This window comes from Carya illinoinensis, chromosome 5, assembly GCF_018687715.1.
Source record: "Carya illinoinensis cultivar Pawnee chromosome 5, C.illinoinensisPawnee_v1, whole genome shotgun sequence".
Classification (NCBI taxonomy): domain Eukaryota; kingdom Viridiplantae; phylum Streptophyta; class Magnoliopsida; order Fagales; family Juglandaceae; genus Carya; species Carya illinoinensis.
The window spans coordinates 17,592,930-17,618,618 of NC_056756.1; the positions used below are offsets into that span (position 1 = coordinate 17,592,930).

The 25,689-nt window shown below is 35.8% G+C and overlaps 2 protein-coding genes across 5 annotated transcripts; both read left to right on the forward strand.

Annotated features, from left to right (window-relative positions):
* Nucleotides 1-410: 410 nt before the first annotated feature.
* LOC122310927 (AMP deaminase-like) lies at nucleotides 411-15,117 on the forward strand. 4 transcript variants are annotated; one of them, XM_043125196.1, is made up of 19 exons: nucleotides 411-1,058; nucleotides 3,579-3,781; nucleotides 4,252-4,468; nucleotides 5,415-5,602; nucleotides 5,745-5,796; nucleotides 5,932-6,059; nucleotides 6,148-6,327; nucleotides 6,493-6,560; nucleotides 6,724-6,866; nucleotides 8,498-8,559; nucleotides 9,440-9,553; nucleotides 10,886-11,026; nucleotides 12,675-12,827; nucleotides 13,034-13,087; nucleotides 13,166-13,276; nucleotides 13,530-13,703; nucleotides 13,768-13,848; nucleotides 14,706-14,804; nucleotides 14,899-15,117. In XM_043125196.1, exons 1-19 carry the CDS (start codon nucleotides 539-541, stop codon nucleotides 14,962-14,964), a joined length of 2,754 nt encoding a protein of 917 aa, XP_042981130.1. In that variant the 5' UTR covers nucleotides 411-538; the 3' UTR covers nucleotides 14,965-15,117. The 4 variants fall into 4 exon arrangements, with proteins under 4 accessions (XP_042981130.1, XP_042981131.1, XP_042981132.1 ...); XM_043125197.1 differs by having other exon boundaries at nucleotides 5,421-5,602; XM_043125198.1 differs by having other exon boundaries at nucleotides 3,624-3,781.
* A 2,029-nt stretch (nucleotides 15,118-17,146) lies between these two features.
* Nucleotides 17,147-23,803, forward strand: LOC122308867. The gene is made up of 4 exons (XM_043122138.1): nucleotides 17,147-18,047; nucleotides 18,153-18,334; nucleotides 23,071-23,145; nucleotides 23,224-23,803. Exons 1-4 carry the CDS (start codon nucleotides 17,360-17,362, stop codon nucleotides 23,617-23,619), a joined length of 1,341 nt encoding a protein of 446 aa, XP_042978072.1. The 5' UTR covers nucleotides 17,147-17,359; the 3' UTR covers nucleotides 23,620-23,803.
* The last annotated feature ends 1,886 nt before the right edge of the window (nucleotides 23,804-25,689 follow it).

A 25,689-nucleotide genomic window follows, 5' to 3' on the forward strand; every position in this document is an offset into this window, starting at 1 on the left:
TCTCAAGTTATTATATGGATGCTTAGAAGAAAAAATCTAGTTACAAACATAATTGTGCACTAATCTGCGCACCAATTTAATGTAATTAGTCAAAAATTAGATTTTATTGAAAACAATGTTAATTTAAATTTTAAATATGAAGGAATCAGTATTGATACGCAGATTAGTACGCGACTGTGCTTGTATGTAGCAAAACTCATTCTTCTTGTTATTTTTACATTTCATATATTACATTTATTTTAATTTATTTTTTATTTTTTTATAATAAATATATAGTATGTGGATGATAAATAAAATAATTTAATTAATTTAATAAGAATAAAATGAAATAAATAATAAAAAGATAAAAAATAATATTTTAATATATAAAATATATGATATAAAATGATGCTTAGCATTCGTCTTCTTAAAGTGCCCAGAGCCTCGCATGCTGCCAATTTTATTTTTTCTACTTTGCTTAAATTTTCAGCGTCGGTGCGTGCAAATTCAATTCGATCCTGGTCCGGGAATATAGCGTGAATACCTCTATTTTTCGTCCATGGATTCGTCTTCATCTTATACATCGTCTCTGCACCTAGCCATGGCGGCATTAGTTGGGGCCTCACTGATGGCCATCTCGGCTTTCTACTGCCACAAGCGCAGCGTCGACCAAGTCCTCCAGCGTATCATCGAGATCCGCCGCAAGCCCCCTCGCAGTGCTGGTGACCACTGTGTAGAAGACGATAACGAGGCAGAAGAAGAAGAGGAAAAGGAGGAGGAAGCAGAAGCAGAAGAAGCGCGAGACGATGACGGCAGTTATGGTTCGGACGGAGAGATGGAGGTTGACCGGAAATTTTGGTCCCGGAGTCTGTCGAGGTCGTTGGACGAGAACATGCTTCGCTGTTATAGAATTTCGTCCTCCATGCCCAATGTGGCTTCGAGAAATGATTGGCTGCATGAGGACTCCAAGTTTGATCAGCCACTTCCAGGACTTGGGGCTCGAGGTATTGCTTCGTCGCTGGACAAACTCGATTTGATTTCGACGGGGCTTCCACCTCTTCGAATGGTTCAAGGAGACGGTATGCGTTCTATATTTTAATATAGTAATATTATTCTAGGTAGGATCAGAATTTTTTGAATCAGTACGTTTCATTGTTCGTGGGAAATGATGTGAGAAAATCACGTGGGCGAGAAGAAAATAATATAATTCTAACACTTTCTTATATTTTTTAAACTTTGGAGGTTGGTTATCAAATACCCAACCATTGATACAAAATTTCTTTGGATGGTAATTTGATTAAGCCTTTAAGGCTCAGTATCTATCAGTATTCATTAGGCTAGTATTCAATGATTTAACATCATGTCCATTTGTAGTATTAAGGTATTTTAATTCAGCCTCTATATCCCCTCTTCATGACTTGAACTCGTAACGTCATCTCTATTCTGATATCAATTGTTAAATATCCAACCATCTAAAAATTTTAAAACCGTTGAACACTAATTTGGTTAAGCTTTTAACTCTCGTCATCGTAACATGGATTTTGGATTATGCTTTAATATGTCTGGCCTGCTCCTCTACTTCTTCAATATATTTAGCCAAAAAAAAAAAAGAAAAAGAAAACACTCCTGTAATTTTATCTCACGTACCTAGTAAACATCCTTTTCTTTTTTTTTTTTTTTTTTTTTTTTTTTTTTTTTTTTTTTAGGTAAGAAGTAAATTTTATTGATACAAATGAAATAGACAGCCAATGTAAACAGGAAGTACACAAAAGAACAGCTAAATACATTCTAGATTAGGGATAAAAGGTCCAAGTACAATGGCTGAGAACCAAAGCATGGAGGTATGTATAAAAAAATTCTGAAGCTCCGCCATTGTGCGCTCCCTATCTTCAAAGCACCACTCATTCCTTTCTGACCACGTACACCACATGATACACAACGTAATCATCTTCCACACTGCCACCACTTGGACAGCCTTGAATCTCCTTCCAACAAGCCAGTAAATCCACCATCCTCAATGGCATTACCCAAGCAACATCCACTCTTCTAAAGATCTCATTCCACAGCCCCCTTGTCACCTCACAATGTAATAATAAGTGATCCACAGATTTTCCATGCTTTTTACACAAATAGCACCAATCCATCACAATGAGTCCCCTCTTCCTCAGGTTATCCATGGTCAAAATCTTCCCTAAAGCAGCAGTCCATATGAAGAAAACTACTTTAGTAGGCACACGAGGCCTCCAAATCCTTTTCCAAGGGAATGAAATATGGTCTTGTGCTGTCAAGATCTTGTAGCATACCCTGACTGTACATTTTTTACTACCATTGGCTCTCCGTTGCATCCTATCCTCCTGTGCCATAGTGTTTCTTATGGAGTATAGCAACCTGAAAAATTCAGAAACGGTGTGCAATTCCCAATCATGAATATCCCTATTAAAAAGCACATTGTGAGAACCATGAGAAAATACCTGCATATCTGCCGCAAAAGCCTCATTGTTAGCTGTAATATGATAGAGTGCTAGAAATGCCCTATGAAGAGCACAATCTCCACATCAAACATCATGCCAAAACTTGATTCTGGAACCCTCTTCAACCACAAATCGGATATGACTTTTGAAACTTTGCCATCCCCTCCTAATAAATTTTCATAAGCCTACGCCATAGCCCCCTCTGACTTCATTGGAGCACCAGCCCCCCCACGCACTCCCGTGTCTAGAGTTAATAATCTCCTTCCATAGCGAATCCCCCTCTAAGTAAACATATGTAACTGACGGGGAAAAACTAAAAAAAAAAAGAAAAAATTACTCGTAAGCTATAGCTATATTAGCTTGCCCATTAGGGAGAAGGGTGGTAAAAATGTTTGCGCAACTATGTTGTTAACATGTGTGTGTGTCTTGGTTGAGTGAGCAGCAATGTGCTTTTTTCTTTTTCTTTTTCTTTTTCTTTTCATTTAGAAATTGGCCACCATGAATATCTCAGTAGGTAAAGGGTATATCACCAGTTTTTTAGGGTTTGTGTGTGTGTATATGTATAAAAGATATTTTTGAGCTTGTGAACAATAATAGGCTAATATTAATAAATCTTTCAATAAGTTGAACGTTCTTGAATATCTTAGTAACTAAAGCTTATATCACCATTTTTTTTTTGATTGGCACCGGGTGTCCAGGAACAGTGTCTCAACTAAGCCTAGGGATGATCACCAAAATTTTAGCCTGGCATCACAATAAAAAGCCTAACCCTCGGGGTCTCATTTTCCCCGTCTTTAACTAGATGAATATTTGAAACAAGAGGTTTGATTTACTGCATTTTTTTTTACCGCTTGAGATGTTTTTGGAAAGATGTCTGTACGTGTAATACGCTTTAGAAGGTAGAATTTCATTAATGATGAAACAGCTGCTGGGCCAACAGGCTCGTATCTTTCGCCGTATCTTCCTGAGTTTGACTATTATTTTCAATGAAATTCTAATGAGAAAAATAAAACAAAGAAGCTGAATCCTAATTTCCATGATAAATATGGTTGTAGTATTGCCAGCATACGCACGTAACTGCTTTATGGTGATGTGTAAATGATATCCAAATCATTTTCCTTTGGATAGGAGAGGATCGGTTTGTTAAACATTCTGGTATTGATTCACGGATAGCATCTGTTGGTAGGCGAGTAACTCCAAGATCCCCTGGTGGCAATGCTTATGATAATGTCGAAGATTCTGATGAGGAAGGAACCGAGCTTGCATATGAAGATGACATGATTTTCAACTCTGGATATATTGATTCTGGAACTGAACTCACAAATGCACAAGTATGACTAGTTATAGCTACGTATTTCATATTCTAGAATGGGTAAGCTCGAATGGTAAAAATATGGTATTTGGTTTTAGAAGTTATCCATCAGCTAACAAAAAATTGGTAAAGATGATTTTGAGTTTACCAAAGGTAGCTTTGGGTACTTTGAAAAGTAAACTCCAATCTCATTCTATAATTTGTTTTTTATTGGATGAGTCATGTCAACGTCAAGAAAGTATCTTTGTGTAAGTATACGTTCATTGTTTCTGGTTCTATGTTAGCAAATGAGAAAATATTTTATGATTAAGTGAAGAAGAGGGTTCACAGACCAAGGGAAATGAGTGGCAGCCCTCTAGTTAAAAAAGTCAGCAGGTTGTATTAACACAAGTTTCTTACTTTTTTGTGGGTATAGTCATTGTTCATGTACAAGTTGTGAGAAAAATATTATCCATAATATATCTGTTTTGCTTGTTGATGGGTTTGCAGGATGCAAATTCAAACAACCCAAACATGGGCACTGCTCCAATGATGGGTGAGGGCGAGAACTATCTGCAAGATAGGATGTGCAAGGTAACTATAAGTGAAGCAAAAGCTGGTGTAGATCTGCATGGCCATGGAAAGGTGGATACAACTTCAGATTACAGAGTGGGAAATGATCTTAATTTCGCCAACACTAATTTACCTCTGAGAACAACAGTCCATGGTATTTTTGACTTCTTCTAAAGAGTTTAGAGGAGATTTGTTTCTTGTTTCCATCTCTTCTAGACCACCTGTATTTATTGGTCATATTGATGTTGAATTACCCATTGGTGGTATTTCATTTCTCTACTTTACTTTATTTAATTGCAATTCCTTGGAAAGGAAAAGTTACCAAATCTGTAAAAGGTTGATATAGATACTCTAATACACACACACACACACAAGTGAATACGCCAAAGTCCTTTGGACTAGATGGCATAAGATCTGGTCTCCCAATGGGAGAATTAGGTTTGAACCCCCCACTCATTGTATCAATATATATATATATGTATATATATAAGTGAATACATTTTCCATTTTATGTCATATGGCTAGCCCAATATCTTTATATCTATCTACTTATAAAAAACATATCTTCATATCTAAACATTAGCGATGGTTGTATTTTCCTCTAACATAGACGCTTTATGTGACATTGGAGCACGGTGTTAGAGAACTTATAGGGACATAAGAGGGAATCGACTAATGATTGCTTGTAGATGAGCATTTATCCTGATAAAGAAAATAATTTTTAAATGCTTTTATGAATGGGATGGGGGTAGGCCGTAATAAGTGTGCAAGGTCGGAATATGGCTGCCAAATTGCCAATACATATGGTATTGTATGCAAATTTATGCTTACAGCATGGTGATCATGATATGCATTTTCAATTATTTTCTTGTATTTGGATGTCTGTATATGTTTTTGTGTTCTTTGTGTGAGAAAAACTCATGTTGAATATCCATATTTTTATTGTTAAATTTTAATTTGCAATTCTTTGGAAGGAAATAAGGTTATCAAAATCTATTATTCACAGAAAAAGGCTTGGTAAAACTTTACAAGTGCGCAGTTGTATTATTTGAAGGAAATACTAACTGCTTGATGAATATTTCTCTTGTTTGAACATATGGATCCAGAGTCAAAAAACAAAGTAGAAGAGGAAGAAGTATGGACAACAATACGTGAATGTTTAGATTTGCGTAAAAGTTATGTATATCTTGAAATAGTTGAACCATGGAAAAAGGAAGCTGCAGTGGAATCTAGTGCATCAATGATGAACAGGGATCCGTTTCACTTTGAACCTGCTGAAGCAACAGCAGTGAGTTATTTTATCCTTGTTCATGGAATGAGATTTTCTGAAGATTTTTTTGCTACTTATTAAAGCTAGCTGTATATTACATTAAAATACAAATTCATATATTTGTTATCCTTTTATCTGATAATTGCTTTATGGCAAGCAGCACCATTTCAAAATGGAAGACGGAGTTGTGCATGTTTATGCAAATGAAAATGGTAAGCATTATAAAGCAATTCATAGTGCAGTAAAAGTAACAGTTTTTTATTGGATAATTGATGAGTGTTCTTTTGTGTTATTTTATAGTTTCTTGATGCTAAGTAAATTTAAGCCTTCTCTGATTTCTAACTCAGATACTGTGGATCTTTTCCCCGTCACTAGTTCAACACAATTTTTCACTGATATGCATCACATCCTGAAAGTTATGTCTCTTGGAAATGTTCGATCTGTATGCCATCATAGACTACGGTTTCTTGAGGAGGTACCATTCTACAACTTTTGTTTTGTACTTCTGTTTTGTATTCTTCACTTTAGCCCATGTTTGTAACATATGTCTGGAAATCATACAGAAATTCCGACTTCATCTGTTAGTAAATGCAGATAGCGAGTTTCTGGCTCAAAAGAGTGCACTACACCGTGACTTTTACAATATCAGAAAAGTTGATACACATGTGCATCATTCTGCATGCATGAACCAGAAGCATCTCCTTCGCTTCATCAAGTCAAAACTTAAAGAGGAACCTGATGAGGTAGAAACTGTTCCTTTTTTCCTTCTTCAAAGTTTTTGTTTCATGAGGTAGGTGTTTCAACCTACATTGGATGAGTCAAAATTAAGCAATCCTGTATCACTATTTTACAAAGATTCTCTCCGTTTTCAATTTCACTTTGTTGATGCTTGAGTTACACCATGGCAGGTTGTCATATTCAGAGATGGGAAATATATGACCCTTAAAGAAGTTTTTGAGAGTTTGGAATTGACAGGGTCTGCACAATTATTCTCTTGGCTTCTATATGCATAAGAATGCTCTCTCTCTCTCTCTCTCTCTCTCTCTCTCTCTCTCTCTCTCTCTCTCTCTCTCTCTCTCGCTTAATGTGTTTTCACATATGTATCCTTGTCTGTCTAAACTGAAGGCAATGCAATGCAGGCATGATCTTAATGTTGATTTGTTGGATGTCCATGCTGATAAAAGTACCTTCCATCGATTTGACAAATTCAATCTTAAGTATAATCCTTGCGGACAGAGCAGACTCAGAGAGATATTCTTAAAACAGGACAACCTTATCCAAGGTTGGTTCACAATAACAGTTCCTGCATGTTGCCTGCATAATCATTGATGATTGCAAACTGGAAAGACAATTTTTTGCATTAGGAGAAACTTTTGGAAATACTCCTAACTTTTCTTGATTGGTTTAGTCTTTATTCTTTATGCTGGGTTCAAAAGTTTGTGTAAAACATCAATCACACATTATCTATAATCTAGTTTTTCTTCTGCCGAAACCTGACATACCGCATGGATAGCTTGAATTGAATTGTTGTATCTCTTTGTGTGTGCCTAATATGGAGCCGGAAGCACTATGGAAAGTAGTAGTTCATAGTAAATATGACAACCTTTGGGGGGGATGGTGTACTAGAGAGGGGAATGGATCGTATGGAGTGGGGATTTGGAAGCAAATAAGAAGAGGGTGGAGGATGTTTGCCAATAATACTAAACTTTTGGTGGGGGAGGGCACACGTATAAGTTTTTGGAGGGACATTTGGTGTGGGGAAGAGGCACTGAAGGACACTTTTCCATGTGTATATTTAGTGGCCTGCGATCAAGAAGCTTCGGTCGCGGACCTGTTGGTTCGCTCGGGGGATCAAGTTCACTGGAACATCACTTTTTGTAGAGCAGCACATGATTGGGAAGTAAACAGTTTCACTGATTTTTTCAACCGAGTGTACTCTATGAAGCCGAACGAATTGCATGAAGACAAACTGTGGTGGAAACATACAGGTAAGGGTATTTTCTCGGTTTGCTCTTATTATAAGGCCCTTACAGCTATACCGAATGTTTCGTTTCCATGGAAAAGATTGTGGAGGAATAAAGCGCCGCCCAAAATACTTTTCTTCATTTGGACAGCAGCTCTGGGCAAGATTCTGACTACCGATAATTTGCGGAAGAGGCGGGTAATCATTACTGATTGGTGCTGTATGTGTAAGAAAGATGGTGAGTCAGTGAACCATCTCCTGCTACATTGTGAGACAGCGAGAGCCTTGTGGTGTGAAGTATTCTGTCGAGTAGGGTTAAATTGGGTGATGCCGAAGTCAGTACTTGAACTATTAGCCAGTTGGGCGATGCCGGGAGGAGATTTACATGTCAAAGCTATGTGGAAGATGGTACCTATCTGCATTATGTGGTGCATTTGGCAAGAGCGAAATGAACGAACATTTGAAGATAAGGAGAGGACAACTGAGGAGCTTTGTATCTATTTGTTCAGCACTTTATATCTATGGTCTCTAGCTATAGACTTTAATGGCCTAAATGTACACGAGTTTCTGGTGACTACTATAGCCACCTAGATAGGTTTTACCGCTTGTATACATTCTTGTGTACTTGGGCTATGCCTATTATTATTAATACTATCGTTTACTTATCAAAAAAAAAAAAAAATATGAGTGCTTCTGTATTTACTAGCTTAGTTTTATTGTGTGTGATGTTTCTTGAAACTGAAAATGTGGTCCATAAGAAAATGGTGAACATGAAATTAATGTATTTGACTACTTGGGCTGGCTACATGAATATTTTCTTGCCATTTTATCTAAAGCCATATGAACTCTTATTCTTATTTTCTTGTTGTGGTTGTTCTATACTTGAAATTGCCCGTATTGTTATTATTAATGTAATATAGGGAAGCTGAATATTTGAGTTAATATAACAGGTCGGTTTTTGGCAGAAGTAACGAAGGAAGTTTTAGCAGATCTTGAAGCAAGCAAATACCAGGTTTTATCATATATAATATATACTGCCAGAAAGTATATAATGCCAAATGGACTTATGCATCATTCTCTTTATTCTTTTTCTTTGGATTCTCTGTATCCTTTGATTTATACTATTCTCATATATATATATTATGGAACTTTTGGTGGCCCTTCTTATCAGTTTTACTGGAAGATCTTGCAGTTGTATACATCTCAGCTTATCTAGCAATCACTTTTATGGTGTTGTGCTTAGATAATATGTAATAGTTAGGGCATTTGCTCAATTTTTGCACCACTTAAAGTTAAGCCCTCATTGTGTACGCACAATTTGATTTGCACTTATAGCTGGAACTTTTTTGTATTCTCTGTCTTTCAATGGTTTTCTGCTATTGTTCTAAAGGGCAGGAATGTTCATGAGTTTCTATTTTCTTTATAGCCCACTAGAATGTAACTAGGTGTCTCACTTTGTATACTCTCTGTGTACTTGGGCATTGCCTAGTTTCTTCATATTCAATAAAGATTATTACTTATAAAAAAAAAAAAACTTAGTTTTGCAAAACTTGTGATTAATTTGACCGAGAGGAGAGAGAGTCCTTTAGCAGTATGCTTTAACGCATCGTAATATTTTGGTGTTTAAAAAACCCATACATAATACTCTGTCCTATATCAGTTGTGGCATATTTCTGTTGCTCGAATTGATTCCCATGAATGCAAAAATTTCTTTTGTGTCATTTGTTTATGTTGGTTTTGGTTTTGCCACACCTCTCTTAGTTACTACTTCCACTTATCAGTTATCCTGAGCATAAGTCAATAGTTCCTCCAATTAGACTCTCTTCTCCTCTTTCATATCTCAAAACATTGATCACTTGAATGCTAAAGAGTTGTTTGTTTTTCATTTTCAGATGGCAGAGTACAGGATTTCCATTTATGGACGGAAACAAAGTGAATGGGATCAGCTGGCCAGTTGGTTTGTTAACAATGAAATTTATAGTGAGAATGCAGTATGGTTAATCCAGGTATTTTACGTTTTCATCTTCTTACTCAGGTAGCTGCTGTAGTATGTGTGGTTAATTATTTTATAGGATGTTTTGATTGTTCAAATATGATTGTTAATGAGAGCCACTGGACTAATGGAAATGGATAACAAGGGAGGGAGGGAGGGTATCTACAGTTCTTAATCATATATTCAGTTTTATATTGAAAAAAAGGTCTATTCAGTTTTATATTGAAAAAAAGGGAATCCCGATTTAGACGTGTTAATTGATAAACATCATTCTGCATGGCGAAAAGATCATAGTTAAAAGTGACATTGTATCGTTTGACCTTACTTTAAACTTTAGGCAGAAATTAGGTGATGTTTGGATGTAAGATGAGATCATGATAGTGGAGAATTGTTTGTGAATGGTGGTAAAATCTTTTTGAGATGAGGTTTTGATAGGCTGGATGAATAGTAATTTTTTTTTTTTTTTTTGAACAATATGATAAATAATTAAAATTTTGTAGAAAGAAAAGAAAAAGAAAGAAGGAAATGCAGCATCCATCCTGTGGTGGCAGCCGCCAAGGGGTGGCTGCTGTGATTTTTTTTTGTTATAAAATTTTGTTTAAAATATAATTCAGAAAATGATTTTATGAGCTTTGGTTTTTTGAAATTTGAGTAAGATGGTTTTTATGTTTGCATGTTTGGGAATGAGATGATCTTTGACTGAAAAATATGTTTGACTTTGAGATGAGATTTGATTACCCAAACATCACGCAAATGTTTGCATATCTAAACAATTTGGAGATGAATGATGGTACATTTTTTTTAACTTATGGCAGACGAACCAGACAACTAAGATTTAGAGACAGCAATATAGCCTCCACTCTGGCAAACAGATATTGTTGAAAAGTTACATTGTACTTCCATATTGCTTGGGACATTATATATTTATACTCATCAGAAAAGAAGATTGTTTGGGACATTATAATGTGAGCAGTAATGCAAAATATGCTTGTCCTGCATTCAAATGATCTTGAGACTCGTGGTAATTATTTATTTAGAGGTGCTGTAAGAGATCGTTTTGATTACTTATTGGAACCAGTAAATGAAATAACAATATTGCATCAGTGAATTAAAACAATGTGGAGCATGACATTTCTTTAGAACCTTTATTGTCTTAGTGGGAATTTTATTTACTTGTTTCTTACCTGTTGGCGTTGGTATCATAATTATTTAATTGGTTTTGCATGTTATCTTTTCCAATGCATTGTCAATTGCAACTTTTCTTCTTCAATTTTCAATGAGTTGTATAGTTCTATGCCGTTTTCACTAATTTCTTTTCAATCTTTCTATAAACTTTGATATGCAGCTACCACGGCTCTATAACGTGTACAAGAAAATGGGAATTGTTACCTCTTTTCAGAATATTTTAGATAATGTGTTTATTCCACTATTTGAAGTCACGGTGGACCCAAGTTCTCATACTCAATTACATTTGTTCCTGATGCAGGTGAGTGGAATATGTCATTTTTGTATATCCCCTCTTCGATTGACAGTTTTATAATCGACTTCCAAGGAATTACAATATTCCTCGTTCTCTGTAATATGTTTTTAGACATCCGTTCTTGTTTTTGCTTTTTTGTTTTAATCTGTGGTTTATGCCTACTCAACTCTACTCTAGAAGTCACTAGACTCACTATAGTAGTCCGTCCAGCTGCTCTTGCTGAAATCATTACTCTTCATTCTCCCATGCTGTAGCAATTGCACTCACTAGACCACTACCATGTGGTTAGGTAGGGAAAATCAATCCGTGATTCCGTAGTGACAGGAATCTAGGAATGAATGGGGATTCATATCAATAAAAAAATTAAGAGTATATAATTAGAGTTTTCTCCCTTTCTCTCACTCAACAGATGTATCTGGTCTGATAGTATTGGTACAATACGAGACAATGGAGTGCAGTGGGATGGATGGTGGAGTAAAAGTGATGATTCACTTACCCCCTTGTCCTAACATTTTATGTACATTGGCTTATGGCATATTGCCATTATCCAATGTAATTACTTGATGTCTAATGCAAGATGAGGCAACTACCAGTTTGTCTTAATATTTGCTCGAAGCTGCTGCTTACTGCTCCATTTGGAGAACAATATGGCCATAATCATGGGACTGACTTCAGAAGTGCCTGTTCCATGTCAGTTGGGAAGGTGTAGTCAGCTAGACAAGTCTAATACTATAATTTTTTTGAGTTACTTTTGGCAAATGCCTTTTTTTTTTTAATTAACAGATTGGGATAAACCAATGTGGGGTGCTGCAATATATGCTAAAGAACTGTTGAGTTTCCATATTCGGGCATTCCAAAATGGTAGACATATTTTTATATAATCGCATCTGTGCACGTCGGCATATTTAAATTTGAGTGAGGACACCATAACTGCTGAACCTAGCCTTAGTTCCGCTACTTGGGAGCAACCACAAAATCCTGTCACCATTCACCCCACTTGATACTTGGCAATCATGTCATTGTTCACCATCCAATTTTCTCCATTTCTGTTGTCCCTTGGGCCCTCCAAGTTTGAAACACCTTGTTTATATACTGATTACTGATAGGTCCTTGTTACTAATGGTCAAACGATCTTATCTGATTTTTCCACATCTTTTCTATCTTAATGCCACCTCAGGCCTAAGAGGGCATTCATTTATCCTTATATATGGGGTTGTATTTGGAGGGAAAGGAATGACTGAAATTTGAGGATCGAGAGCGCTCCTTGGAAGAGTTTAAGAGTTTTTTCTGAAAGACTTTATTTATGTGGGCCATTGTTATAGACTTTAATGGTCTCAACTTTCATGATTTCCTTGTATACGTTTCTAGTTCCTAACTAGGTGTAATCTCATGTATATTTCCTGTTTAATTGGGCTATGCCTATTTCAATATCAATAAAATATCTTCTTACTAATAAAAAAAATATATGTCGGGTTGTATTTTACCAATTCATTTTTGTTTTATGGAGTTACTGCCTACTAGTTTTGAGAACTTGAATGAAATGAGTGTGGTTTGTGAGTGAACTTCCTCTTACGCCATCAAATATTGCTTCACTTGATCCTTTTTGTTTGCTTTACTCGAGGTGCTTAATGAGGTTAGTTGTTTTCCTATTCAGGTGGTGGGCTTTGATATTGTGGATGATGAAAGTAAACCAGAAAGGCGTCCGACTAAGCACATGCCAACACCAGCTGAATGGACCAATGAGTTCAATCCTGCATATTCTTATTATGCTTATTATTGCTACGCTAACTTGTATATTCTCAACAAGGTCATACCTGTGATTTACCTTCTTAACAAATTAACTTCACTTTGTTCTCTTATATTCTAGAATGCTTTTAACTTTTTTGTTTATAATTTTGCATTTATACCACCGATAAAAAAAGAAAAAAAAAAAAAGAAAAAGAAAAAACTAACTTACCTTTCTAAGAAAATAAACATTTAGTTTAAAATGATAACTCTATATTTTCTTTTCAGCTTCGTGAATCAAAAGGAATGCCAACAATAAAATTTCGGCCCCACTGTGGAGAGGTTTTGATCTATTGTTTTTGTTTCGGCTCCTATTCTTTATGGTTATTGAAGTGCTTCTGATTTTTGCAACGTTTGCAGGCAGGTGATATCGACCATTTGGCTGCCACATTTCTTCTGTGCCATAATATTTCTCATGGGATTCATCTACGGAAATCTCCAGTTTTGCAGTATTTGTATTACCTTGCACAGGTTCTGCCCACTTTTTTTGCTCTCTCTCTCTCTCTCTCTCTCTCTCTCTCTCTCTCTCTCTCTCTCTCTCTCTCTCTCCACCCCCCCTTCTTCCATGGCACTAGTGTGATATCCTCCGGATCTCATGTCTGTCATAGTCTGCAGCCCTAAAGTTCATGGCACTATGGAGTTTCTTTCTCTTTTTTCTGAATCCCCCGTCTCAATTTTGCTAATGTTACATTAAAATAAATAGTAATTTCCGTTATCTTTTCAGATTGGACTTGCTATGTCGCCTTTGAGCAATAACTCCCTTTTCTTGGACTATCATCGCAACCCTTTGCCCATGTTCTTCCAGCGTGGCCTAAATATCTCACTCTCAACTGATGACCCTTTGCAAATCCATTTAACAAAAGAACCACTTGTGGAAGAATATAGTGTTGCTGCGAAGGTTTGTTGCATATTATATTCTGTTATTGCTCATGTTCATTATCTTATTGAATGATATTTTGCAGGTCTGGAAGCTCAGTGCTTGTGACCTCTGCGAGATAGCTAGAAATTCTGTCTATCAATCTGGGTTTTCACATGCCACAAAGGTGAGAACTTGACAAAAAACAATCTTTGATGTTGGCCATTATGAATTTGGAAAAACCCATTCTACTGTAAATAAATTTGCAAATCTGGAACTCTTTAAAAGAAAGTTTCTCTATATTCTACTTTTTCCCTATTGGAAACTATTAAAATTTGTGAAGAGCATGGAAAAATTTTCCAGGCTTACCAAGGAAAACCATGAGTCTTGTATCCGGTCATGCTACTGCACAAGCAAAAGGAAGGAAATAGCTATCTTAGCTAGTCTCCAGAATAAGTCCTTTAATCGACGCTTAATTTAATCCAACTATAGGGGCCATTGTTTGTCTTTAATTTATCGCTCTTAGAATGTATTCTTTTGTATAATTCCTGTGTACACGGGCTATGCCTATTTCATTCATTTCAATAATATTTATCTCTTACTTATTAAAAAAAAACACTATAGGGGCCATTGTTTGGGTGAATGGTCGCGTCTCGGGCTGTCCAGCACTACTGCATGGGTTTGAATCTTACAAATTATCACTTCATATCCAAACTAGGAGCCACCTAGATGGGAACCATCAGTGGGTAGCTGATCCTATTCCTGTCTCCGACTTGACATTGTGCTGCCTTCATTTTTAACATACAACTGATAGGAAGTGCTTCCATGTGAGAGACCACAAATTCCACAGCTATGTTTGGGGCAGGAGATCAAAGTTCTTGCTATGAATTGGTGGATTTTTTTTGTCACGAGCCATCCCCTATTTATTCTCATTTGGGTGTGCATTTGGCATGGAGAATCAGAATAATTGCCAGTTGATGGTGGTTTACATATGGTATTAATGTAATGAAAAATATTTCTATTATTATTTTGGTCCTTTTGCAGTTGCACTGGCTTGGTGATAGATATTTGATGAGAGGCCCCGAAGGAAATGATATTCATAAAACAAACGTACCCAACATAAGGATTGCATTTCGACATGAGGCAAGTTTTACCATTTCTCACAACTCATGAGAACAATAAAATGCAAGCAGTTTAAAATCTATTATTTCCAGCTAATTTGGCAGATGTTTTGCAGACATGGAAGGAAGAGATGCAGTGTGTCTATTCAGGAAAAGCCGGGTTTCCTGAAGAAATCGAGTGATGAAGCAAACGATGCAGAATGTGAAACGCTGTATTAAGTTGGGCTTGATGTCAATTTTATGCATGGCTTATGTCTACCAAGTACTATTGTCCCATTACCCGGGGCGCCATCTTCTAGTTCTTCATTCAATGTAAGAGTTTGTCAAGAGTGGCAGTTTGCAGCTTTGAGGGAGGACCCCCCCCCCCCCCCCCCCCCCCCCCCCCCCCTCCTCTTTTAAAGAAAATATTATAGTGGTCTCGCCGTGCAAAAACGTGCTTGGCCAATTTTCTTGAGGTCAAGTGGGTGTTGTGATTTGTACAATTTTAAGTTTCATATAAGTCCTTATAAAAAAATGGATCCCGCCTAAAAAAAAAGTATAAAAAATATTATTTTTTATTAGTGAAATTTACTTTTTTACAAAAAAAATTATATAAAATTTATCTATTTAAAGCTTATATCTAACGTTACTCAATGATTTTAAAGGGGCGATTTTGATTTGAATTGCACGACTTTTAACTTTGTACTGGGGCATGATCTTCAGAAACGGAATTCCTTTTGGAATATCTACAGTTTTGGATCTGTTGCATCTGATTAAGATGCCGTATGATCTGGATTCTTGCCTTGAGTTTTTGATGACTTAAAGTGGAGAATGACACGTGAAAAGGTGTTCTCCTCTAGACCGTCCCCCAGGAGCACCTAAAGAGCCTTTTGCATATGTAGTGCTCCTTAACTGTACTTTTTTATATGGTATTTTGTTGCGGAAAGAGCCCCAACTAGCTGTTATTCGCTTTTGACATTTGTTTGGAAAAATGCCTGTACCTAATGCTGATTTGTATATTTCAAAAATTTTAATATATTATAGTAATAGAATAGTTTGAATTATAATATTTTATTAAATTGAAAGAGGAGAGAAAATATTAAATAAAGATATTATAAAGTTAAAATCTTTAATATAAATTTTAATATAATATTTATTTTAAAATTTGTAAAAATATTATTGTTGTTTGTGTTTTGTTGTGAGTATGAGAAATTTATAATAATTAGATAATAATTAGATGAAAAGGTTAAAAATTTAAAATTAAAATTATTTGTATTTCAGTAACATTTAAGAAAGAAATATTTAAAATATTTAAGATATGATGAGTTGCCAGACGATACCTAAATGCCATTCAAACAATAATTTATAAAATTATGCAGATTTGTCGGTTGGGCAATTAATCTCCGTGTTTACCACCCTTGAAGAAAGGTATATTAATTGACTTGCGCAAATGCTTAATGATTGCTTCTTCCAAAAGGGTGATGCTAGACTCCCGAGTCTCCACCGATAAGTCCAATCTTCTTCCTCTTCTTTATTTTTTAATATTTTTTAAATTTTTTAAACATCTTTTTAAAAAATAAAATAATCATAAAATTATTAAAAAATATTTTCTTAACCACTAAGAAAAAGAAAAAGAAAAAGCTAATGTATGACTTTTGTGTGAGGCTTTTGTCTTCCCTTTCCAAAATAGCTAAAATTAGTAGTACATATAATTATAATTTTACACGTAAGATTTATTTTATCATTTTTCTTAATTTGAATATTAAATATTAAATTTTATAAATTTTACATCAACACATAAAAATTCTAAATATAAATAATATTTTCCTCTACTAAAAGCTGCGTCTACTGTTTACTTCTTGGAGATATCATCCAATAAAAAAAAATTAAAGACAATCTAAAATAATATTTGGATGAGTAGCATAGTTACATCCGATCATAGTCCTACAGATTCCGCCACCAATAATTTTCATCAATATTTTTCGGAATGATTGTTTGCTAGATTCTTAAGGAAATGTTTACTATTAAACACAATTTTTTAAGGGTCCATCTTTTTAATCATTCTTTTTATGTGATGTGACATAATTAAAAAAAAACCTATTTTTTATTTTTATTTATCTAACAATCATTTGAAATTTTTTAAAATTATAAAATATAATGTCAAAAAATAATTAATTAATAATTAAAAATAATATATATTTTTTTGTTTAAATAACATTTTTTTAATACATTTCTTTAAATAACGTTAAATAAAGTATCAAAATGTATAATTATAATAAAAAAAAAAATTCCCAAAATTATACAAATCTTTTTTACTTTTATTTTGTATTATCGCTGCCCTAACTAAAACCCTTATCCAGCACCCGTGATCCGTCCGACTCTCAATTAAAAGCCTCCTCAGTTCTCGCTATCATTTGCGCTCTCTCTCGCTTCGCACTTAAGGCTAAAACTAAAAGCCCTTCGGCCCCTGCCAGAGAGCCGCTTTCGCTGCCTGCCCTCCCTCTACACCAAAACCCTTACCTTTTCCACCACCAAACCCCGGTGGTGCTCTCCTCACCTTCTCCTTTTTAGCCAAAACATTTCTTCCGATCAAATCCAATGGCGGATTGCGCGGCCTCTGACGTGTCGGATGGCCCAGTCCTCAGCGTTATCAACAAGCGCCTCCGAGCCCTGCGCAAGAAACAAAACCGTATCCTCCAGATGGAGGAAGCCATCTCCCAAGGCAAGCCCATCAACAAGGAGCAAGAGGAAGTCCTCCGCTCCAAACCCGCCGTCACCGCCCTCATCGACGAGCTCGAGAAGCTCCGTCAGCCCCTCTCTCAAGCCCTCTCCGAGGAGCTCACCCTTGCCGCCCAGCGCCAACAGCTCTCCTGCGATTCCGCCCCCGCCTCCACCGTCGATCCCGAAAACTCCAACGACGACGACCAACACCACCACGAGCACAAAAAGGACGAGCCCGGCCTCAGAATCGTTGAGGATCTCCTCCATCTGCTTTACTTCGGGTCCCTGTTCGATGTGAAGTCGCAGAGCGATTTCACTGCTACTATTCTGACGCGGACGCTCGAGCGAGGGTGTTGCTTGACCTACGATTATGTCACCGACGATGCTACTGTTCTGCTGGGCGAGAGGGACTTGAATTCTTTATCGGCGTTGGGCGGCTTGTTGATATCGCGCCCGGTCGATTCGGGCTTGTCGCACAAGAATGCCTTGCAGCGCTGCATCGAGCACGCAAAGCTCTGGCTCGCCAACTCCGACCAGCCCATCGAGCCCAATTCCAATCTTACTTGTAAATATTTTAGTGTAGTGCGCCTTCTTTGTTATTAGTCAATGATTTTTATATAATTGTTCGATTACTTCGTAAAAAAACTGGTTTTGTTTTTTCATTTTGTAGATTCGGATTTGAGAGAGAGGCTGAACAAGATTATGGCTTCGGACTATTTCACCACCACGCCAGAGATGAAAGATCCGGCGGAAGTTGCTGCGGCAGCTGCTGCTGGAAATTATGCTTCTTTTCAGGTACCGATCTCAGCGCCCACCCAAGTGGAAGGCTCAGTGGCAGAATTCCAGCATTCGGTATAGCTTTTATACTCCTTGTAAATTTGGTTTTTATAATATATTTTTGTTGTGCTATATATGACTCTATATTTGCAATTTCATTTTTATGTTTTTTGTTTCTAATCGTTGTTTCATTGTGTACGGTCTTGAGTTATTAGTTTCAAGTATCTATGAGCTTTTATTAATGCCTGGCTGAGGTGTTTTGCACATCGTGGTATCAGTTGGCTTGCATTTCGATCATAATTTATTCAACTTTGTTAAGGATTTAGAGGAATCCTCGGCAATAGTAGATTGCTTTTCTGTGAAAATACTGGAAATCAACTGCATCTGGAAGCTGAAGACAATTTAATTTGATAACATTTTTTAGCATTACACATTCCGAGTGAAGATAAGAATGGCAACCCTTATCTTGCTATTTGCTTCCTGTGAATGTTGATTAATTGGAACTCCATCTGTTCCAAATTAGAGATGTGAGAAGCTACAGTTTGACTGCTAATTCCCCTTTGTGTGGTGTCCTGTAATTTGTAAAAGTGGTGCAGGCCTTGGGTTTGCTCCTCAATGGTCACTAGTTCGAGTCCCCTTAGGGCCACTGGAGGTTTACTTGACCGTTAACTTCAGGGCCGCTTGGGATTAGTCGAGGTGCGCGCAAGCTGGGCCGAACATTCACGGATATAAAAAAAATATATATATATTTATTGTTATTATTATTATTATTATTATTATTATTATTATTATTATTATTATTATTATTATATGCCAGCGTAGAACGAGTTCAGCAACTTGTGGCTTGTAATACAAAGCACTGGAATAACTATATCGGTCTCTATAAAGTCTACATGGCTTGATATACAAAAGCAATGAAGCATATCGAGACTTTACTACAGAGCTTGATATGCTTCGCTTTGTGAATCTATTACATTTAAGCTATTAATTTAACTAATTTTAAAGAGCATATATGGGCAAAAAGGAACATAAAAAAGCAGGGCAACGATTAAAATTTGAATTATCGTCTGAGAATTAGACCAAAAATGCTTAAAAAACTATGACTTACCATTTCTCAAAAGAAGAATTGCACTTCTATGGAATTTTTCTATCGGTATCCTTCTAGGTAATTTTCAATTATGATGGCAACACCTTAAGAACCTGCCTCTCATTTCTTCTATAAACGTGGGTGTTGAGTATTTGTTGACAGAATTTGTAATCCTCATATTAAATATCCCTAGTTTCCATGATTGACTGGTTTTCACACTTGAGCTTGTTACCGTCAATATGGGTGCTCCAGCTATACTGCTCTATCAATATATGTTATGTTTATAGTACATTTTTGGTTCATCCATTGGTTCAATGGTGTTTTCATTCTAGAATAGTAAATTTAAAGTCAAGTTAGAACTTTTAGAAAATATGGCTCATTGAAGAGATGGATGTTCCTTTTTTTAATTGGCACTGGGCATCTGGGAACAGTGCCAAAGAGATGAAGGTTCTTTACTTATGACAAAACAAATTGTTGAATTTGAAAGAAGACCAAATTCTGTAAAAGAAATAAAATTTCCTAATATATGATAAAAGGTACCGATCCCTGTAACTCATAATATTTAACTTAATAATGTTTAAATTATGATAATTGTTTGAACAACACAAAGTCTTGTTTTTTGGTAATTGGTGTATCTCTTATATGATAAATGAATAGGAAACTTCTTGGTAGCTTTTGCTTTTGGCTTTTCTTTGCTCCTTGCTCTTGATGGTTTGTATGTAAGCCATGCTCCTTTGTAATGTCATTAATCTCTAGTTATATGTGGACCTGGGTGATTTTAGATGTTCTTCATTTCATTCTCATTAAAAGTTTCTTGTTTATTTAATCTAAGACAAATAAACTAGTGTTTATCATGGGCCAACATTTTTCTTCAGAAATCATTTGAACTGAACATAATAAATAGCCTGAGCTTATTGGAAAACACTCATTTAAAACTTCCACTTGCTATTTCAACCCGCCTTCATACCACTTTGACTCCCTATGACTGAGTTGTGCCATCCAACCTATGGGATCAAGTTCTACTCCATACCTTGTCAAAGGAGTATCATTCTTTATAATTGATTCTCTTATGAACCGCAACATCATTCTCGTCGTGGTGGTGTGCTAGGAGACAATGTTCTAATTGTGTGATACCCCATATGAGTGATAAGGGTAGGTGGTGTATTGGATCCCACATTGCTTGGAAATGAGAAGTTTTTGCTCTTTATAGTGATTCCAAATGGGGGCTTCGATTGCATTATTGACTAGTTTTTTTTAGTACAAGCCTAGGTGTGGCTTAGGCTTCCCTCCCTTGGGGCGTTACAAATGATACCAGAACCTATTCCAACCAGAACTGTGGGACTTGAGTAGTGTCACTTAGGATGGACTGACCCACTAAAGACGTCAGGAATTTAAAAGAGAGGGGGGAGGGGGGATAGGTGGTGTATGGAATCCTACATTTCTTGAGAAGGAAAAGTTGTTGCTATTTATAATGGTTCCAATGAGGCTCCAATTGTATTATTGATTAGTCCTTTTGGAGTATAGGTTCAGATATGGCTTGTGCCTCACTTGGGGTGTTACACATTGATCATGCAACCTTTGCTGTAGGTACACTAAAATCATTCATTTCATATGTTCTGGTACCATGAACTTCCATATAATTTCTTTCATACACTAACATGTACATAGTATTTCATAGGCATTCATATCCATAACATATAATATGTGCAATACTTCATAAGATTGTAATAATTGTTATTCAAATTTCTCTGAACATGTAAAGCATTTCGTAGAACATATACAAATCATTCATGAAGTTGTATAAATAAAAGAGTTTCATTTTCTTTTCTTTTTTTTATTGGCACTGGGTGTCCAGGAACAATGTCCCAACTAATCCCGGGAGTGCACAGGCCATTGATAAGGAGTTTCCTGCAAGTGCACCTTGGATAATTTTAGTGGAAAATCCCCTAGTACGATGGCCTCTAGAGATTGTTTGCACCCAAGGGGATTTGAACCTTAAACTTGACAAAAGAAAGCTCAATGTATACTTTTTCGTGCAATAATTTCACAGCATTTTACTTATAAAAAAATAATAATAATAATTTCACAGCATTTTATTATAATCAAATAATGCAATACATTGAAGCAACACGAAGAAAAGTTTCAAATAAAGATTTCTTGAAAAATATTTAAGCGTTTTGCATTCACCAAATCTGCTTGCCCAGGTGGTCATTCATTTGGCTTCCTTAACCAAACCAGATAGATTTCTTTAATTTTCTTGGTATGAAGGGACTATAATCAAAAGTGAATTTGAGCAGTAAACATAATGTAGTTCCAGGCTGTTATTTATGAAGGATTATTACTGCATGCTAATCCTAAGGCCAAGCTAAGGACTTAAGAACATTGTCAACATGTATTTACTCCTGATATCTAAGACTAAAACATACCCAAAAATCATAGCACTCTGTTGTTGGTCACTGACCATTTGCAGTCAGTAACCCGAAATTTATAAGTTATAATATCATATCATACAAACTGCAAAAACTATGAAATTGTACAAATAAAACCATCATATCTTATGTTTTAATCCACCAAATCGTGCTTAGACTTATCCTACAAACAATTTGATAAACTTGCTTATATCAAGGCTCACCTCGTCTCCTAGAAGTACCCGTGATAACTTCTTTGATTTTCCTTTCTCCCTTCTTTTATGTATCGTTTATATGTGATTGAGCTAATTCAGCTTTATCGCATATTTGTGTACTTGTGCTTGCTTGCGTTTGTGGGAGAAGTCAATAAGTTAGAGTTTATGAAAATAGAGGATACATTGGATGATGATTATAAGCATTTATCTTGAAAGCATTCTGACATGTTTCAAGTCAACATGCTAAAACCATATCAAACAGTATTCTAAGTGGGGCTCGTTTGTTTTTGCATATGAGATAAAATGAGATGAGTTGAGATAAAAGTTAAAAGTTGAATAAAATATTGTTAGAATATATTTTTTAATATTATTTTTGTTTTAAGATTTGAAAAAGTTGAATTGTTTATTTTATTTTGTATGAGAATTTGAAAAAGTTGTAACGATGAGATGAGAATGGTTGTGAAAAAAAACGAGGAGCTTCTTGTAATGAGCATCACTTCACACAATAGCCATGCTTGTTTTGCAATTCTAGTGGAAGGATCCGCATCAAGTGATCATAATTTTAATGTGTCTTTTCAACATGTTGTAGACAAAATCAGATTTCACCACGAAAGAAAAGCTGAACCTTACTGTTGTTTAAATATAATGGGTACACTCGTCCATCATTTTACTTAAGATCCCACAAGTTCATTTCTTAACAAAATGAATCCCTCTGCCTCAATTCCACCAAGAAGAGTGAAAGAAAAGGAAGCCTAGCATTTTCTTTGTGGCAGCATCCAGCTTTATGGCTATGGATACAAATTGTTCAGCTTCTCCTAATCATTACACTCAGAGAAGATTTATTTCCCCCATTTTACAATAGAATAGTTGGTTCCAATGTTAACTTCTGGGGGCAGTTAAGAAAGATTTATTTACATAAAAAAAAAAAAAAAAGTTGAAATGCATGCCATATTTGAACTTTTTATATGTCATGGGAGAGGATGGAATTTGTATTGCTAGCTACTTATGATAATTAGTCCTTTTTTTAGTTCTAATGTAAAATTTTAAATTTCTCTCGCCTGATCATGCATTTTCTTTTTAACTTTCTTGTATCTTCTGCAGGACCAAAACTCAGAAAATTTTCAAGGACATGAGACTGGCGATGATGAATCTAGTCCTGTGGATGAACTACAAAAGGTGCTCAAAATTAACTTGATCTTTTTACTGCAACTTTCTATGGCCTTTGATTGAAAGGTTGTGGTTTCTGCTTGGCAGGATGAAGAGAGAGAAAATGCAGCAGAGATTGTCTCGGTTGAACAAGAACAAACTGAATCACGGGCAGAACTGGAGCATAGTGAGATAGATCCACAATCAAAGGCGCAACAATACAATCCCAGAAGAATGTATCAGAATCAAAGAGGTGGTCGTGGTGGTAGTGGGGGTGGCCGCCGGGGTTATTCCAATGGCCGTGGAGGTCGAGGCAGTGGCAGGGGAAGTGGGACCTATGTGAATGGTCGCAACCAATATTATGAGCAGCCTGCAAATTATTATCCTAGGAATATTTATAACAATAGGGGAAGGGGTGGAAGGAGTGGTGGGCAGTATTATAACAGCCATGGCTCAGCAGTTCCAGGTGGCCATTCCCCAGCTGATGTTGGGGTGCATTCATGACATTACTCACCAGGTATTGGTATGGTGTTTGGTACCGTCTTGATGGGGTGGGTGGTGAATTGTTTTTTTGCTTTGTACAAAACATATTTTGAATGTTGGTTGCTGTTGATGAATTTACCATCCCGGACCACCCTTCTGTAGTTCGGTTAATGAAAACTTCTCATCAGAAACCTTTTGGAGAAAAGGTAGTTTTTTTTTTTCCTCTGCAATATTATTTATTAAAACATTCGAGAGTGAGCAGTACTGCAGCTCATGAACCCAAGTATTGAGAGAATCTAGCTAGCTAGGGCTTGATGAATCTGTTGGCAGTTTGTTGCAGTTTCTTATCTGATTTGATTAAAGATTTTAACTAGATTTCAGGATAGCAGAAGAGTTTAGGTTTCAGACTTTCAGTTTCAATTCAGAAGTTGAAGGTGCAGGATATTTGTTTTGAAGAATTTAACCCAATAGTTGGGAAGAATTGAATCAGTCTCTCGGAATTTGTTACATCTCTTTGCTCTCCGTTTGGTTGAGGTCTTCTTCTAGAAAAATATTCTAGCTATAAAAGGATTATACAAAACTAATTCTACAAACTGATGTGGTTTGATATGATTCGTCAGATTGTAAAATTATTTTTATTATAAAGTAGATCTAACATATTAAATGAAATCACGTTAGTTTGTAGATTTATTTTATATCATTTATTTGTAGATGTAACAAGATTCCTCTTCTAGCGAGCTAGGGAATGCATAATGGCAATGAAAGACTTTTGTTTTTTAATTTTTATTTTGGACGTAGAACTCTAGAGGTCGTGCAAATACATCTTATGTCTTTACCCAATTAAAGATGATTACCTATTACATAAATATGGAAATGGAATTAGATAGATGATCAAAATTGAATTGCCCCACTTTTCTAAAGTAGAGAGAACATATGTTATTATGTAGTGAATGAGAAGTAAGACATGACAACACTAATTAAAGCAAGCAACAAGTGATGCTCCTCCATTAACATCTCTGATCTAATACACGATGAGAAGAATGTCGGAACAAAACTCGGAATCAGAGCTCAATTCAACGGTTAGGGTAATCAAGAAATGAAGATTATATAAAGTTGCGTTATAAAATGTTTGAGAGAATGGTTGTAGTTGTGGATGTTCATGTTTGCTTCTTCTACTTTGCACTTTGCGGGTCCATTCAGAATATTCTTTCTCGACATTCGACATAGACCTCTCTACATAAAAGGTGTTCTCTTCTCACGGTGAGCGCCAATGCATGCCTCTCTTCATTCCTTCCTTCTCATTTTTCTCATTTTATAAATAACCAATAAAATAGAATTAAAACTCCCCCACAGAATATAACTTGCTAAAAAGGGGACGTGGGTGGCCAATTTCTAGTTGGGACCATTTCCAAAAAACTATGCTCTTTGAAATTGTTATAGCCGCAATTGAGATGCTCGCACTCGGAGACATTCTGAAAATTATAATTTAGTTATGGTGTGCCAACATATTTTATTATTTTAATTTTAGAGAGTTGTACATAATTTTTTAAGGTACACTAAGATTGACCTTAATTCTATTAAATGCATGGAGATTTAATGATCTATGACTTCTCATCCATCAAATCACTTAGAAATAAGCTTCTTACATGCATTGATCCATCACCCCTTATAGTATCACCTCCATATTTATAATCTCTAGGAGAAGTTTATTTTATTTTTTATTTTAGCAACGTTACTAACTTACTCCTCATCCTACATTTTATTATCTCCAATTATATTTGTTGATGTTACACATTTTAAGTGATAAGTATTGTTGAGGATGAAAACATCTAGAAGTACAAACATTGTTTTTCAATTTTCTCAATTCAATGCATCTTACTTTATAATCGGTTTTGCGAATTAATTTCAACTTATGGACATTGTCACATAAGTTCAAAATATATTTCGTAAAAAATAATTTTACAATAGGATATGCTAAATCATAAATTAGTTTTTTTTTTTCTTTTTTGTGATTCTCCATAGGTGTAAGATTTTTCTTACACATCACACATTTAACTCTACATACAATAGTATGGATATCCATCATTAAAT